We start from the raw sequence: 18,259 nt of genomic DNA, 5'->3' as shown, positions 1-18,259 counted from the left end.
AGCATGTTTCCACATGTAAATGGGTGAATTAAGGGATTATTTCAACCAAACCAAAGTGGTGATTGTTGGAACAGTGGAAAGATGAACCAAGACGGCTTTTCATAGTTTTATTTAGTTTCTGTCGACTTTGAATGAAGTGTGTTTTAAGGTTATAAAATGTATTTTCATGTTTGTATACATGGTAAAATAGGGGATCTTGAAAATGTTATAATTTACCGTATTGACCCGAATATAAGACAGGGTTTTTTTCCCCCCCTATGAAGATATCTGAAATATCGAGGTCGTACTGCTGTACATGCGTGGTCTAGAATTTTAAACATCCACAACAACAGGGTGGCGCCAAACAGCGGTAAACTGAATGTGCTGCTCATGACCAAAGCCCTCCAAACTCCCAGCAGAGCGAGGCAGCCTGGAAGACGCAGAGAGGCTCAAAAGTAGGCCAAGTTAGCAAAGAAATGAGAAAAGGTTTTGATTAACGTTAACCCTTGTGTTGTCTTCCCCATCGACCATGCAACTTTTTGTTTTTCTGGGTCAAAATGTTAAAAAAAACAAAAAAAAACCCGTTTTGGTCGTCTTTTTCGACACTTTTGTCACCTTTTTTGAAGTTTCTGTCAATATTTTTCTGCGCTTTTATGTTTTTTTTAAGCTTTTCTCATTATTTTTAGTTAGTTTTTGAAAATTGTCCCGTCATTTGTCACTTTTTCCGATATTTTCGTCACTTTTTTTCGACATTTTTGTGCTACGTTTTCCACGTTCTATTATAAATTTTTCTTTAGATGCTATAAAATTGAATAAAACTCCCAAATTCAATGAAAGTAGTGAACTGATAATGTATTTAACTTGTGAAGAGCGTTGTATGGAACCGTCCACGTTATTTTGTTTTAAAATTTGGTTGAAAGAAAACCCAAATTTCTGTTATAGAAACTTTTTGACAATGGGTCGAATTTGACCCGAGGACAACGGGGAGGGTTAAAGCTATAGTGCGTAGTTTCTGTCGCCCCCCCCATGAGGAATTCTAAGTAATGACAACAAATCTGTCAGCGTGTCCACATGATACAAGCCTTCCGTGATCTCGCACCCTTTCTCCACGCAGCTGCTAGTAGCCAAGGAGGACACGGAGGATTAAAAAAACATGATGGACTCTTCAGAAGAGGTCATTATCTTCACTCGAGCTTCTGCGCGGGAAAGTCGTCGGACGCCACAATCTTCTGAACTAGTTAGTCATAACTAGACGTACTGTCATGACAGTAGTCATACTGAGAAACACAGAGAGAGTTAATTAGCTTTGTAGCAACTCATTTTGGCAACGGCTTGAATGTAACGGACGTTCATTAATATCAAAAAGTTACACACTTTTAGATTTTTTTTTTTTTTTAATTAATTTTCATTTTCATTAATTTTTCCTTCCAGAAAAATGCGGAGTTTTTTTGTGATTGTTGTGGGCAAAAATCCTTGATTATGCGGCACGTTTTCTTAAAAAATACGATGGAATATGCGGGATATTTATGCAATTTTATGCGATGAAATTGCAGGAACTTGCAAAAACTGCGGTTTCATCGTGGCTTCATCGCGGGGTTTGCAGCTTTTCGATGATGTTCACGTCGCGTAATTACGTCACTTCATAACGTTCCCATGGCAACAGGGGAAAATGGCTGCTCTTGTGTGAAGAGATTATGAAATCATAATCTCTTCCCCCCCGCATAAATATATGCTGACTTTGGCTGATTATGCATTGAGTTATGCGATCGAATAATCGCGTTTTTCGGGAGGGACTGTTACATTAATATCAAAAAGTAGAGTCCTCAAACAACTGCAAAGTAGCCAATAAATACGGCGTCACATAACGTAAAGTACGGAGACGGCGAGCCCAAAAGCCTCGGCTTGTAGTGCAGACGAACGATGCGGCGTAACGGGCTGCGTTTGCGGCGGAGGACAAGTCTCGCCCAGCGCGAGAGAATTGCTGCTGTCTTTTCAGCGCTTTGTGATGAACTTAAAGGGGTCGTCTTATAATCAGGGTGATATTATATTCGGGTCTATACAGCACTATTCGTTAGAACATTAAATATAACCTGTTGTTCCTATGATTGTGTTTAAGCTTTTCAGTTTGTATGCTCCCTAGGTTTCTATGCATTAAAGATAACCTCATATTCTCCACATATAGAAATGCTAACTATTTTTTGTTTGAGAAACGGAGTGTACTTTCTGTTCTGATTGTAAGTAATGTTTTCCTTGGTTTTAAAGGTGCAGTAGGTAAGCCTTATAAAACTAACTTTCTGTCATATTTGCTGAAACTGACCCTATGTTCCAGTAGAACTACATGAAGCAGGTAATTAAAAATAAAATCCAGCTCCTCTGGCTCCACCTACAGCCTGTAGTGAGATTTGCAAAAATCCACCGCTACCTGTTCAGATGCACCAATCAGGGCCAGGGGGCGTGTCTAACTGCGTGTCAATCACTGCTCATGCACACGCATTTCATAATGTCCTCTCCCGCGCACGAGCTACAGATAGGTTTCCTCTCCTTCCCCCCCCCTCTTCACATGCGCTCTATCGTGCACAGCTCTCCCTTGTGGGGGGAGGGGCTTAGGAGACCGTTTTGGGCTTTAGCGGAAAGGTGGGGAGGGACTTAGAAGTTGTCGATTTTGTTTTTTTAAGTCCTGGATCTTCACAATCCTACCTACAGCACCTTAAGACAGAAAATACCTGTCGGAAAAAAGAGACAAATTATCTCTAAAAAAAAGCAAATTGTTTTTGGAAAAGACAAAAAAAAAAACATCGAAATCGTCGGAAAAAATATCGAAAACTCCAGAAAAGTATGACAAAGACGCAGGAGTACCGACACGGAAGCAATGTCCTGCTGGGGGAAAAAGAAATCACAATCACGGTTATTTTGGTCAATATTGAAATCAGGATTATTTAACATTAATTCTTGTTGACTTTTGGAAAGATGTTGCATTTATTGAAGTTGAAAAACAGCGAAACGGTGACACAAATCAACAGTGAAAACCCCTTGAACTGAGACATTTCCCTTCATACTTTTGATGTACAGACAGCACGCCACGTGGCTTTAGGAAAGCGGGCGTGTATGTTTCCGCGAAGTCATGATGTCACGTTGCCTAAGACAGTTGCCAGTGTCGTACGTGATTTGCACATATGATCGAAAGATTACATTTCCTGGTGGTGACTTGAGGAGTCGGGAGAGAACATAAGTAAGGAGGGAATTTACACCGTACGGCCTTAAAAAGAAAAATATACCAATGCTCCAACCTGCGATTGTGCAAAGAAGGCCGACCAACGCTCTCATACAAGCTACAGCGAGGAGTACGAAAACTAGAATAGTTACAAATCTTAAACGTTCAGTACACTGGCCGTTCCCAACCTGGCGCGCGCAAATGTGACGTCATGGGAGCGCCGTAACTTAATACTTGCGCATGGCGGTCGCGACACTAGTTGCAGTCTTCTCCTGAACAGCGGTGGCGCTAATGAGCAAAGGCTACCGACGTTGCTCTTTCTACGGACTAGAAGAAGAAGAAAAAGGTAAACAACGGCAGAACTGGCAGCAGCGTTGACGTCAATGCTTCGATTTGATTGGATGACCTACTTGGCGGGATCAAGCCTTTCATTCACCATAAAAGATCTCATCTTAACCTAATAAGTTTACAAGAGAGACTAGCAGTCACTCTGAGAGTCCTGGCATCACGTTGTCGGCGAACCTGTTCATGCTTCCTTGTTTCCCGTTTGTCAGGCGCCGCTGAAAAAAACGGAGTGGTGTGTGCCGTCCGGTCGCACGCTTAAAATCCTGCCGCGCCAGCAAGATCTACGACATTTTGACGCAACAGGTTCTCACACTCATCTCGTAAAATACGGACGCTTGGTCAGGTGCCTTTGTCGTTCTTATTGACGCTAAAAGTCTCCTTTAGCGCTATAAGTAAACGCGCTTGGTCGGGACTATCGCCGTCCCTTTAGCGCTATAAGTAAACGCGCTTGGTCGGGACTATTGCCGTCCCTTTAGCGCTATAAGTAAACGCGATTGGTTGGGACTATTGCCGTCCCTTTAGCGCTATAAGTAAACGCGCTTGGTCGGGACTATCGCCGTCTCCTTTAGCGCTATAAGTAAACGCGCTTGGTCGGGACTATCGCCGTCCCCTTTAGCGCTATAAGTAAACGCGCTTGGTCGGGACTATTGCCGTCCCTTTTGACGCAGTTATGTTAAGGAAAAGGTCGTGGGTGGGCGTACGGTTCCGTGACACACGGGAAGAAAATAAAAAGCGACTATAGCAAGCGTGACAAGCGGGATGCGAACCCCGCTCTCCTGGGTGAAAGTCCTGTGTTTGTTTGACCCATCCACCCCCCCAACCAACCTCCTTACATACTACTCGCTAAATCCTCTCTAACTGCTGCTCTCCCAAGTGCGTTACACAAACACGCTGAAAGACGCCTTTTTCGTCACATCAGACGCTGACAGCCACTGTCCAAACGTCCTTATTTTACGAGTTCGGAATGAGAACGGGTTGTTTGACGTTACGTCGGCGCACACTAGCTTGGCCGCGGTTACTGTGAAACGGCCATTAGCGATGATTTGCGCGCATGTATAAAATATCACCATAATCCAGCATTGACAGAAATGTCGCTTGTATACGTGTTTTTCTCGCACTAAAAGAGAAACAGCCTTTGTTTACCTCCGCTATTTCTTCGACGCCACCAGACTCCATTGACAAAAACGGTCATTTTACAAAATGTTGTTGGAGAAACTGGAGCAGGAGGACGAGGACCAGGAGGAAGCCAAGGTGAGACTGTGGCCTTTAGGAGTTTAGTTTTTTTTTTTTTGTTTATTTACTTATTTGAAGTATAGAGCATTCTTCAACATTTCTGTCACCTGTTTTGAGCTTTCAAAGTCCTAACAATGCCCCCCGCATCAGCAGGAGTTGCTCTCAGAGCTCAGACGACGACAGGGAAGAGACAGCCGCCATGTTTACCAAGGAAAAGACGGCACCATTGAGGACATCATCGCAGGTAAACACACACATAAAACCTGAAAACGAAAGTCTCCCGACTGCACAACGCAACGGGAGTTGCTGCTCCGCCGCCGCTGCCTCTGGCGCTTAGTTTGGTCTGCGTGGCCCTCCGTAACCCTCTGAATCATTTGATGCAAACGCGTTAACGGCCACAGTGTTCCACGGCAACATGTCTGCCCGACGACAGTGAACCGCTGCAGCTTCCTGACCTTTGACCTCCGACGCCGCTTTCCCTCCCTCAGGTCGTGTGTGTCAGAGTTCCCCCCGTGGACGCGCCGGCACAGCTGTCAGTTTGAGTGTGTGTCTGTGTGTGTCTCTCTGTGTGTGTGTGTGTGTGTGTGATTCTGTGTGTGTGTGTCTGTCTCTGTCTCTGTGTGTGTGTGTGTGTGTGTGTGTGTGTGTGATTCTGTGTGTGTGTGTGTGTGTGTGTCTGTGTGTGTGTGTGATTCTGTGTGTGTGTGTGTCTCTGTGTGTGTGTGTGTGTGTGTGTTTGTGTCTCTGTGTATGTTTGTATGTCTGTTTGTGTGTGTGTGTGATTCTGTGTGTGTGTGTGTGTGTGTGTGTGTGTGTGTGTGTGTGTGTGTGTGTGTGTGTGTGTGTGTGTGTGTGTGTGTGTGTGTGTGTGTGTGTGTCTGTGTGTGTGTGTGTGTGTGTGTGAGGTTTCATAAACATCCAACATGCTGTAATCCCACCAGTCTGTGTGAAGATCTTTCATCGTCTCGTGTTAAAAGAAATGATTATTAATAAATCTAATTTTGTTTCGGACTCAAGACAACAGATGGAGCAGATAAACAGCAGAGGGGTGAGTGCTCATTATTTAAAATATATATATATATATATATATATATATATATATATATATAAAAAATCTTATTTAATATAATAATTGTATTACCGTGTTTTGGGTCAGAAACCTTTACTTTAATAAAGTTGTTTATTCTAATTATATTATTTAACACATTTAGTGTATTTGGATTCTTGATTAAAATTTTTATCTACAAATTATAATGTATGCACATTTTAGATATTTTAAGCATTTTGCAGCCTATAAATGTAGTTAATGTTAAACATGTTATTAATAAATCAATGAATAATAAATAATAATAATATATATGTCATTATGTGCAAACTAAACTGTCTTTTGTAGAATGTTTATTATTTATAATATATATATATATATATTTTAAAGCCCTTCAAGCTGCATTTTGTGTATAAAATATTCTTTTTTAAATGACATGAATCCATACAAAAACACCTTTGACGCTCATGATGCTCCATCTCTCCCGTCCGGCCGTTTTTTTAATGCTTTTTAGACATTTTTTGAAAAATAAATGTAGGCTCTTTTTGGCGTTTATTTCTTTTGATTTCTCATGACGCTTTCGACATTTGTTTTGAGGCTTTTTGTTGACATTTTCGGAATGTTTTTTTTACGCTTTCGGCAATTTGGACGATGCTACGTTATATAAATGTGAGTCATCATTATTTCACTCTGCACCAGAGATCTGATTATTAATACTCGTGTTCGGTTTTTGTCTCTGACTGATTAATCTCCTGTAACAGTGAATTATTGATTATTGTTGTTTTCAGGAGATCGGACTCAATCTGAGCGCTGCAGCTCCAACCTGCGGTGGGTAACACACACACACACACACACACACACACACACACACACACACACACAGACACACACACACACACACACACACACAGACACACACACACAGACACACACACACACACACACACACACAGACAGACACACACACACACGCCACTTTTCTTTGGACAGTTTTTTTTAAATTTGACGCGTTCTTTGACGCATATTTGATGCTATTAATGCTCCCTTTTTGACGCTGCCTTTCCATATTTATTAATGTATTTAATATCGACTCAAACTGCTTTTCATGATGTTTCAGGTAAGCTTGAGATGTTTGACTGGTTTCCACCTCAACGGCAGCAGTTCCTGAATCTGACCAGCACATCACACACTCAGACAGTGAGTGGACTACTGTGTGTGTTTCTGTGTGTGTGTGTGTGTGTGTGTGTGTTTGTGTGTGTTTGTTTTACTATATTCATGGGGTCCAAAAACCGGGGAATATAGTATACTTGTGGGGTCTGCACAGCCTTGTGGGGCCAAAATGCTGGACCCCACAAGTTTAAAGGTCTGTTTGAGGGTTAAGACTTGGTTTTAGGATTAGGGTTAGAATTAGGTTATGGTTAGGGTGAGGGTAAGGGTTAAGGTTAGGCATTTAGTGGTGATGGTTAAGGTTAGGGTAAGGGGCTAGGGAATGCATTATGTCAATGACGGGTCCCCACAAAGATAGTGAAACAAACAAATGTGCGTGTGTGTGTCTGTGTCTGTCTATGTGTGTGTGTGTGTGTCTGTGTCTATGTGTGTGTGTGTCTGTGTCTATGTGTGTGTGTGTGTGTGTGTGTGTGTGTGTGTGTGTGTGTGTTCAGTTATCCCTTTAAGCCAATACGTTCCCCATCTAACACAATCATTGTTAAATGTAAATCTCAGAGAGTCTCAGGGGTGTAACACCCTCAGGCTGAGTTTGTGTGAGTGTGTGTGTGTGTGTGTGTGTGTGTGTGTGGTTGGTGTTGCCCTCGTCAGTATGTTTCCCATCCAACACTGTTAGAGTGAAACCAACAGATGAGACCTACGAGCTGCCGTCTCTTCCTGTTCCATCAACTACTTTGAATGTCCTGCTACTACTACTGATACTACTACTGATACTACAAATACTGCTACGTACCTCTTTTTAAAAGACGAATTACACAAGTGTTTCTCAAACTTTTTTCAGACCGAGGACTAAAAGATTCACAGACCACTTAACTGCCAAAATATCCCCCAAAACACGTACGTTTCTGTCGCTTTTTAAACGTTTTTCTCACATTTTTGGCGCTTTTTTTTAACCATTTTGTCGATTTTTCCCTCACTTTTGTGTTAAACTGTTCTGATTTCATAATTTTAAACGGAATATTTAACCCAAATGTACATGCCGACCGCTCTTTGAGAAACACTGTATTACAGGATCCTCATCTCTCTCCTGTGTGTCTCTGCAGTTGTCCGTCCATCCTCTCGTCCCTCTCCTCCTCTACAGCGACACACACTTCCCTCCTTCCTCTCCGTACAGCCAGCCAATCAGTGCACCCGCTGCCCGACAGGCCGACGCCCACTCCGACACGCACACCAGTAATCACACCAACGGTGTCACCAGGTGAGCGCTCGGGAAGTTTCCTCAGATCTCTGCAGGGTAAATCCAGACAGCTAGCTAGACTATCTGTCCAATCGGAGTTTTCTGTTGCACGACTAAAACTACTTTTGAACGTACACATGTTCCACCAAAACAAGTTCCTTCCAGAGGCTATTTTGCAGAGGCACCGTGGCTCCGTCCGGCGCTTAGCGGCGCCCAAGACGATTGTATCTGAAGGCTTGTCTCTACAGTATTTGAAGGCTTGTCTCTACAGTATTTGAAGGCCTGTCTCTACAGTATTTGACGCCCTGTCTGCAGTATTTGACGGCCTGTCTCAGCAGTATTTGAAGGCCTGTCTCTACAGTATTTGAAGGCCTGTCTCTACAGTATTTGACGCCCTGTCTGCAGTATTTGACGGCCTGTCTCTGCAGTATTTGACGGCCTGTCTCTGCAGTATTTGAAGGCCTGTCTCTGCAGTATTTGACAGCCTGTCTGCGGTATTTGACGGCCTGTCTCTGCAGTATTTGACGGCCTGTCTCTGCAGTATTTGAAGGCCTGTCTCTGCAGTATTTGACGGCCTGTCTGTAGTATTTGAAGGCCTGTCTGCAGTATTTGACAGCCTGTCTGCAGTATTTGACGGCCTGTCTGCAGTATTTGACAGCCTGTCTGCAGTATTTGAAGGCCTGTCTGCAGTATTTGACAGCCTGTCTGCAGTATTTGACAGCCTGTCTGCGGTATTTGACGGCCTGTCTCTGCAGTATTTGACGGCCTGTCTCTGCAGTATTTGAAGGCCTGTCTCTGCAGTATTTGACGGCCTGTCTGTAGTATTTGACGGCCTGTCTCTGCAGTATTTGACGGCCTGTCTCTGCAGTATTTGACGCCCTGTCTGCAGTATTTGACAGCCTGTCTGCAGTATTTGACGGCCTGTCTCTGCAGTATTTGACGGCCTGTCTCTACAGTATTTGACGGCCTGTCTCTGCAGTATTTGACGGCCTGTCTCTACAGTATTTGACGGCCTGTCTCTACAGTATTTGAAGGCCTGTGTCAGCAGTATTTGACGGCCTGTCTCTACAGTATTTGACGGCCTGTCTCTGCAGTATTTGACGGCCTGTCTCTGCAGTATTTGAAGGCCTGTCTCAGCAGTATTTGACGCCCTGTCTGCAGTATTTGACAGCCTGTCTGCAGTATTTGACGGCCTGTCTCTGCAGTATTTGACGGCCTGTCTCTACAGTATTTGACGGCCTGTCTCTGCAGTATTTGACGGCCTGTCTCTACAGTATTTGACGGCCTGTCTCTACAGTATTTGAAGGCCTGTGTCAGCAGTATTTGACGGCCTGTCTCTACAGTATTTGACGCCCTGTCTCTGCAGTATTTGACAGCCTGTCTCTACAGTATTTGACGCCCTGTCTGCAGTATTTGACGGCCTGTCTCTACAGTATTTGACGGCCTGTCTCAGCAGTATTTGAAGGCCTGTCTCAGCAGTATTTGACGGCCTGTCTCAGCAGTATTTGAAGGCCTGTCTCTACAGTATTTGACGCCGTGTCTCTACAGTATTTGAAGGCCTGTCTCAGCAGTATTTGAAGGCCTGTCTCTACAGTATTTGACGCCCTGTCTGCAGTATTTGACGGCCTGTCTCTGCAGTATTTGACAGCCTGTCTGTACAGTATTTGACGGCCTGTCTCTACAGTATTTGAAGGCCCGTCTCTGCAGTATTTGACGATCTGTCTGCAGTATTTGACGCCCTGTCTCTACAGTATTTGACGGCCTGTCTCTGCAGTATTTGACGGCCTGTCTGCGGTATTTGACGGCCTGTCTCTGCAGTATTTGACGGCCTGTCTGCGGTATTTGACGGCCTGTCTCTGCAGTATTTGACGGCCTGTCTGCGGTATTTGACGGCCTGTCTCTGCGTCTCTTGGCAGCCGTCCGGCGGTGAAGAAGCCTCTGAACGCCTTCATGCTCTACATGAAGGAGACGAGACACAAAGTGCTGCAGGAAGGACGAGAGAGAGAGAGCGCCACCGTTAACCGTATCCTGGGACGCAGGGTGAGCGAGAGAGTACATTAAAAATGCAGTTTTACAAACAGAAATAATGCTACGTTCCAGACACAATTTTTACGACTCACGACTTACGGTAGCGTTCCAGGCAAAGTCACGAGCTGGCTAGCTAAACATTGTGCCGTTGGCAGGGTTCAGGTTAGGCTACCTAAAGGCGCTGACACACCAACCCGATTATCGGCTGTCGGACAGTCTGGCGAGGTCGGTGACTCGAGTCTGTTTGGTGTTTTCCGTGCCGTCGGCCTTCATTCGGGCCGATCTAGCATGTTGAATCGGAAGGCGGGCAGTCGGACTCAATGACCCATCTGATTGGTGGAGCGCTAACCCGGAAATGACGAGCGGGATGAGCCTGACGAACACCTCTCAAAATCTGATGAAAATCTTTCAAACTGACCTTTGTTGATCTGAAATGAAGACAGATTCAGCAACTGCACGGCCTATTTCTCTCTTAAAATGTTTTCAGAAACACGTTTCGTTAACTATTTTCGTAAAATACAAGATCGTATTCCGAAAGAGCCGCCATTATCGGTCAGCTGGAGAACCAGACCCACGTGACGCGTTCGTCCAATCAGCTGCCAGTTTTCATTTTTTGGGCGACAATACAGATTAGCGGCGCCTGCTGTTACGGAGACGTATTACGTCTCGCGCACGAGCAGAACGTACGCTCAAGTCGGTGTCGCTTCAGTGTGTTCTGAGGCACTTTTTGTGACCTCAGGGAGGCATTCAGTCCGACTGCCTTTTCTGCCGATGGTCGGCCGTTGGGCTGGTGTGTCAGGGCCTTAACGTTAACGTCAGCTAGCAGCTACCTAACGCTGACGTTAGCTAGCGCTAGCTGATACTAGCGATTTCTAGTCAGCGACATATTTTGGCCTTCATTTAATAAACATAACCTGTAGTAGTACACAAACGTATGTGTATTGTTTTGATTACAATGTGCAGAATTACTTTACGTTGCCTATTCACGTCTATTTATTTCTATTTCTCACCGTTAATCACCGGCGTCTGTACAGCATCAACAGGGGTCTCCATTGTTGTTTATGTGTGACGTCAAAAACTGTAACTGGGAGAACAACCATCTGGTACCAGTTCACGGGGAGTAAGTTACGGGTCTGACTGCCGTTCCAGGACACTTTCACGGTTAGAAGGTCGTGAAAACACGAGTTACGGGCTGCCTGGAACGCACCATTAATTGAATCCGCAAATCAAATTAAGAATACAGCTTTTAAAAGCTGCTGCGTTCATTTGGACCCTTCTTTTTTAAATCTGTGTTTTATGGAAGTAAAGTATGAAACCTGTGAAGGATAACGTAACTAACAACCGTCTCCGTCTCTCAGTGGCACGCTCTGTCGCGCTCCGAACAGTCCAAATACTACGATCTGGCCCAGAAGGAGAGACTGCTCCACATGCAGCTTTACCCTGGATGGTCCGCCCGGGAAAACTACGTAAGTACTCCAGGAGTGGAATGTAACTAAGTACATTTACACACACACACACACACGTTACTAGGGGTGGAATGTAACTAAGTATATTTACTCCAGTACAGTACTGTATTTCAGTCCAAATGTTGAGGTACTTGTACTTTACTTGAGTCTTTTCTTTTCATGCCACTTTCTACTTCTATTGCGCTACATTTCAGAGAGAAATATTGTACTTTTTACTCCACTACATTCATCTGTTACAGCTTTAGTTACTAGTTAATTTACACGTTAAGATTACTGCACACAGAACACATGTAGTTTATAAATCTGATGTTTGATTCTAAAGTAAACTAGCCAACAATATAACGGCTACAAGTCCAGCTGAGATGATGAGACCATTAACCACACACACTGGTTGGATCCTTTACACTTTCTACAATGTTTTAATACTTTAACTACATTTTCCTGATGATACTTACACACTTTGGCATAATTTACGAATTTTTTCCCCCAATAATCATAACTGGGCATTTTCTGAGATTTTGTCTACTTCTGAAGGTGTTTTTGGACATTTTTTTCGACGTTGTTGTCGCCTTTTTTGAGTTTTTTTCTTGCTATTTCTTCTTGAGTTTTTATTTATTTTTTTTATTTTTTGGGGGGGGGGGGGAATCAATGGGGTTTTTCTTGCCTTTTTGGCAGTTTTTTCAGAGTTTTTGTGTTCTTTTTACATTTTCAATGCAGGACTTTTAACTTGTAACAGAGTATTTTAACAGTGTGGTATTAGTACTTTTACTGCAGTAAAGGATCTGAATACTTCTTCCAGCGCTGTACTGAATATCCAGCGTGTATACTACATGTTTCAGACAGCTTCAGCTTCTTCTTGTTCTGTCACCAGGGTAAAAGGAAGAGGAAGAGGAGCCAGCAGCCGACAGGAAGCTGCCCAACGTCGGGTTGAAAGACAAAGGAAATAAAAACCTCTGAATACCTAATTAATATTGAAATATTTTACTCTGAAAACCATCTGTATCTGAATGCGTTTGCTCTGAATTCAACTCTTTGGAAATAAAATGTGACATTTCTTGATTTCTAATTTCAAAAGCTGAATTTGAATTAGGGCTGGATGATTAATTAGTCATGTAAGGCTCAATGTTCACACCTGGCATCTTTTTTTAAGCTGCCAGCATCTGTTTAACATTATATATACATATATACACACTACCGGTCAAAAGTTTGCGGTCACTTAAACATTTCCACTTTGTTTATGTAACGTTAGCACCTCTCTCTCCTCTCTCTGTTCTTTCTCTAGCTTGCTTCACCCCTTTGTTTTAGCTAACGTTAGCACCTCTCTCTGTTCTTTCTCTAGCTTGCTCCACCACTTTGTTTTAGCTAACGTTAGCACCTCTCTCCTCTCTCTGTTCTTTCACTAGCTCGCTCCACCCCTTTGTTTTAGCTAACGTTAGCACCTCTCTCCCTCTCTCTGTTCTTTCACTAGCTTGCTCCACCCCTTTCTTTTAGCTAACGTTAGCACCTCTCTCCTCTCTCTGTTCTTTCACTAGCTCGCTCCACCCCTTTGTTTTAGCTAACGTTAGCACCTCTCTCCCTCGCTCTGTTCTTTCACTAGCTTGCTCCACCACTTTGTTTATGCAACGGTAGCACCTCTCTCTGTTCTTTCTCTAGCTCACTCCACCACTTTGTTTTAGCTAACGTTAGCACCGCTCCACATAGCGCTCTAGGATACTGTAGCAGTATCACTCTCGGCTGCTTTCTGGATCCAAAACGCTGCCAGCTTTTCTTTTCTTTTTCTACAAAAGCGCCCTATAGTCAACTTTTTCTTGTCAAAAAAAGACGCCAAGTGTGAACACAGCCTAAGTGTGGATCAGGCTACGGAGATTAAATCTACTTCAAACAGGAAGTGCGTCTCATAATTACAACACGACAACAATCCTCGACACCCGCTCACGACTGAAAATAAATCTTTTATTATCAAAAGCAACCGTCTGATTGTGACATTTGTTCCAAGTCATCAACTCATCACAACAACTCTGACAACGTCAGGGTTTAACACTTTTATCACAGCACCTTTTCTACGGAGCTTTATGGAAACGACAATCTTCGAGAAACCAACTTTAAATCCGCCGCGGCCTCCATGGAGAATCGGAGTCGTTTCAGCGACGAAAACAACAAAAAAACTGAGCATGGCGTCTCAATACTTACACATTTGGACTTGAAAATGGAACTTAAACAACAGTTATCAAGCACAGAAAGACATTTACAACAATAATAATCAATACTTAACCCTTGTATTGTCTTTTTGACGTTTTTGAAGCTTTTTTTAGACATTTGTCAATTTATTTTCAACGTTCTTTCACCAATTTTGTTTTTTTCAAATGCTATAAATAATAAAACACCCAAATCCAATGAGAACAGTGAACTGACCATTTATTTTACTTGTAAAGAGCGTTGTATGGAACCACCCACGTTATCTTTTTTGACAATTTGGTTGAAAGAAAACCCAAATTTCTGATATGGGTCAAAAAAATGGGTCAAATTTGACCCGAGGACAACAGGAGGGTTAAAGAAACATTTAACTGAGCATGGCGTCTCAATACTTACACATTTTGACTTGAAAATGTAACTTAAAACAAGTTATCAAGTACAGAAAGACATTTACAACAATAACAATAATCAATACTTATATAAACATTTATTATGTTCGGCTAACTGCAGCCAATCAGCAATCACTCTCGTACTAACTGAAGTCGCTACAGCAGTTTAGTTAAATACAACTCAATAAAGGCGCCAAAAAAACGTCTGTTTGGCACTTTGACAACAAATGAACTTTGTGTCGAGGACATTTTTGTTGTCCTGAAAGCTAAAGTCGCTACAGCAGTTTAGCTTTTGGTTCTAAATCTCTGGCTGGTTTTGAACCATAACAATCAGAAAAAACGTTGGCTACGTTTCCTTTGTCGGGAGGCGGCACATTTGCCTTTCACGTGTGCTAAATGCAAGGACGCAACGGGGAAAACCTCAGGAAAAAACAACTCAAAAAAGGCGCCAAAAACCCTCGAAAAAAGCAACAAAAACATTGAAAAAAGTGACAAAAAATGTCGAAAAAAAAAAGGTTTTTATACATTTTATAAGAAAAGGCGCCAAAAAGTTTGGAAAAAGCGCCAAAAAATCTCAAAAAAAAAGGCGCCAAAAATACTGGAAGACGCAACAAAAACATTGGCGAAAAAAAGTAAAAAAATTAAATAAATATAACTTGAACAAAGCCTCAAAAATGTTGAAAAAAAAAACAAAAAAAAAATGTTTTAAAGTAAATGTATTTTAGCATTGAAATTGTTCCGATTTAAGAACGAGCGTGCAGCTAAGAAGCTTTTCTCAGCAGTGAGGGTTTTTTTTTTGGTAAGAAAAGTCAATATTTTACAAACACGTCTGTTTGACACGTTGACAACAAATTAACTTTGTGTCGAGGACATTTTTGTTGTCCTGAAAGCTAAAGTCGCTACAGCAGTTTAGCTTTTGGTCCTAAATCTCTGGCTGGTTTTGAACCAAAACAACCAGAAATAATCTCAATATTTAAACACGTAGGCTACGTTTCCTTTGGTTCTTTCGCTAAATGTCTTTTAGCATCTAAACTGTTTAGATGTATGTAGCGTGCGGCTATGTTAAGGTTTCCTCAGCGCAGCGAGGGTTGTTTTTGCAAAAGAAAACTCAATATTTGACAACCTTCCACGTACGGTAAATGCAGGAAGGGCGTAACTGGAAAAAGCGCCAAAAACTTCGGAAAAACCCAAATCCACAAAAACACCTGAAATATTGTCCAAAAAAAAAACCCTTGAAAAAAGTAACAAAAATGTTTGAAAAAATGGCAAAAATTGACGGAAAGAAACTCAACATCAAAATGTTACAAATATAAAAAAGGCGGGAAAAACTTTGGGGGGGAAAACAACTAAAAAAAGGCGCCAAAAACTCCGGAAGAAGCCAAAACTAACTTGAAAAGATGACAAAAATGTCTGTAAAAGTGAAATTTTTTCTAAAAAGATAATTCAGGGTGTGGGGGGATAATGTTTTTTTTTATTTGTCCTGAATGCTAAGTCGCTAGCAGTTTAGCTTTTGGTCCTAAATCTTTCAAACCAAAACAATCACAAATAATCTGAATACTTAAACACGTAGTCTCAGTTTTACTTTGTTTTTTGCATCACATTGTTAGCATCCAAATTGTTCAGATGCGGCTAACTGAACCCATTTCAATATCACAAGCTAGTTTTTTTTGGGGGGAAAATAAGTCAATATTTTACAAAAACGTCTGTTGAGCCCCTCAACTTTCTGTATTTGTCCTGAATGCTAAGTCGCTAGCAGTTTAGCTTTTGGTCCTAAATCTTTCAGCCCAAAACAATCAGAAATAATCTCAATACTTAAACACGTAGTCTCAGTTTTACATGCATTAATTACATTGTTAGCATCCAAATTGTTCAGATTAACGCGTGAGCGTGCGGCTAACTGAACCCATTTTAATATCACAAATGAGTTTTTTGGGGGGGGGAAGAAAAGTCAACATTTTACAAAAACGTCTGTTGTACGTCTGTTGAGCCCCTCAACTTTCTGGTGCGCACGCAAAAAGTCTCGTGCTCATAGGAAAACCAATCCGAGGCTAGCAAAATGATGCTAACAATGTGCTGCTAACGTTACGTGGCTAAAGTTAATATTTCACATTCACAGCATGAAATCAGTTAACAGTTGCCTTCTCATCTTTCAGTGCGTTGATGACACTATCGGGTACATTTTGTTGCATTTTCAAAAATGTCAAAACTGAAATTGAACACTTTTTTAAAGCTTTTTAAGACACTTTTTTTCCCAACATTTTCTTTGTGGTTTTTGACACAACCATCAGTATACTGTACACACCACTCACACCAATGTATTACTAGTTTTACACCATTTTGTTTTCGAATTCATGGTAAAAAAAAACCTAATTTATATGATATTATATCAATTCTTTTGTGTTTTTTGTCAAAGTTTAGTTTCAGGATACTGTTATGAAACCATTATAACCATTTAACCATTTAAAAGCGTTGTATGGAACCATCCATGTAATGGTTTTGGACAATTTGGATGAAAGAATCCCAAATTTCTGATGTAACTTTTCAAAAACGGGTCAAATTTGACCTTAGGACAACATGAAATCAGTAAACAGTTGCCTTGTCATCTTTCAGTGTGTTGATGACACTATCAGGTACATTTTGTTGCGTTTTCAGGAAGATGAAAACCTCTCAGACTGCTACTCGTGACCCTTTTAGGGGCTCCGTAGTTTTTGGCAGTTTGACAACCGACAGAACTTTGTTTTGAGGAAGTTTTTGTCGTCGATAAATCCCGAGTAAACGAGTTCTGACTCCTCTTCTTCCTGCTTTCTTTTAAGCCACCGATGGGTTTGTGTTTAGCGGCAGCCATCTTGGCTCCAAAGCCAAAAAAACGTAGAAGAAAATAGTGGATCGACTGCTTCTCTTCTGCCGTTCTTCCTCTTTCGTTTCTAAATTCTCCTCCTGGTAGCCCGTTAGCGCTCGGGGCGGCAGCTAACGGTCATCTTCTGCATGAACGGATGAGTTGCTGGGTCTCTAAAACGTCAGAAAATGGTGAAAAATGTGGATCAGTGTTTCCCAAAAAGCCCAATATGACGTCCTCAAAATATCTTGTTTTGTCCCCAACTCAAAAGATATTAAGTTTACTGTCCCAGAGGAGAGAAGAGACTAGAACAATATTCATATTTAACAAGCTGACATCAGAGTTTTTCTCACAAAAAATGACTTAAAGCGATGAATGGATCAACTCCTCTAACAGGCCGACGGTTCGAGTCCAAACGTGTTTTCTAACGGCAGAGATCTCCTCTCGTCTTCCTACACTGTAAAAAATAATCCTAACTCTACGCAAAATGACTTCTAAATTAAAATCTTTCGTTTTTTTCCAGTTCTTTGTCAAATTCGGTACAACAAAAGTATGGAAATTATATATAAATTAACAAGCCAACTGTTATTTTAAGTATTATCCAGTCCCTCCAGAAAAACGTAATTGTGCGATTGCACAATTCAATGCATAATCAGCCAAAGTCCGCATATTTATGCGGGGGGGGAGGGGGCATTTTTTCAAATACGCCGCACTTTCGCCGCATAAATTGCAGATTTTCGCGCAAAATATGCGGGGCTTGCATGATTTCATAATCCCCGCATTTTCGTTGCAAAAAAGTCACAGATATCTTAGCAGAAAGTTGAAAAATGTTGCGTTTACTTCACACAAGAGCAGCCATTTTCCCCTGTTGCCATGGGAACGTTATGAAGTGACGTAATTACGCGACGTGAACATCATCGAAAAGCTGCAAACTCCGCGATGAAACCGCAATTTTTACAAGTTCCCGCAATTTCATTGCATAAAATTGCATAAATATCCCGCATATTCCATCACATTTTTTTAAGAAAACGTGGCGCATAATCAAGGATTTTTGCCGCAACAATCACAAAAAAACTCTGTATTTTTCTGGAAGGACTGATTATGCCTGAAAAATAAGTTAAAATAACAGTGTT

At 41.9% G+C, this 18,259-nt stretch overlaps 2 protein-coding genes across 2 annotated transcripts in view; both read left to right on the top strand.

Moving 5' to 3' along the window:
* Positions 1–18,259, top strand: part of LOC116064546 (zinc finger protein 239-like) — a 914,372-nt gene that overhangs the window by 89,165 nt on the left and 806,948 nt on the right. The window lies entirely within an intron of this gene.
* Positions 4,736–12,663, top strand: LOC118493643 (transcription factor 7-like). Its single transcript, XM_035994217.1, has 7 exons — positions 4,736–4,786; positions 4,919–5,012; positions 6,931–7,010; positions 8,081–8,235; positions 10,131–10,254; positions 11,601–11,708; positions 12,580–12,663. Exons 1-7 carry the CDS (start codon positions 4,736–4,738, stop codon positions 12,637–12,639), a joined length of 672 nt encoding a protein of 223 aa, XP_035850110.1. The 3' UTR covers positions 12,640–12,663.

The sequence above is a fragment of the Sander lucioperca genome, chromosome 17 (genome assembly GCF_008315115.2).
Source record: "Sander lucioperca isolate FBNREF2018 chromosome 17, SLUC_FBN_1.2, whole genome shotgun sequence".
Classification (NCBI taxonomy): Eukaryota; Metazoa; Chordata; class Actinopteri; order Perciformes; family Percidae; genus Sander; species Sander lucioperca.
Note: the sequence above shows the minus strand (reverse complement) of the source record. Positions and strands in the feature narration are given on the sequence as shown.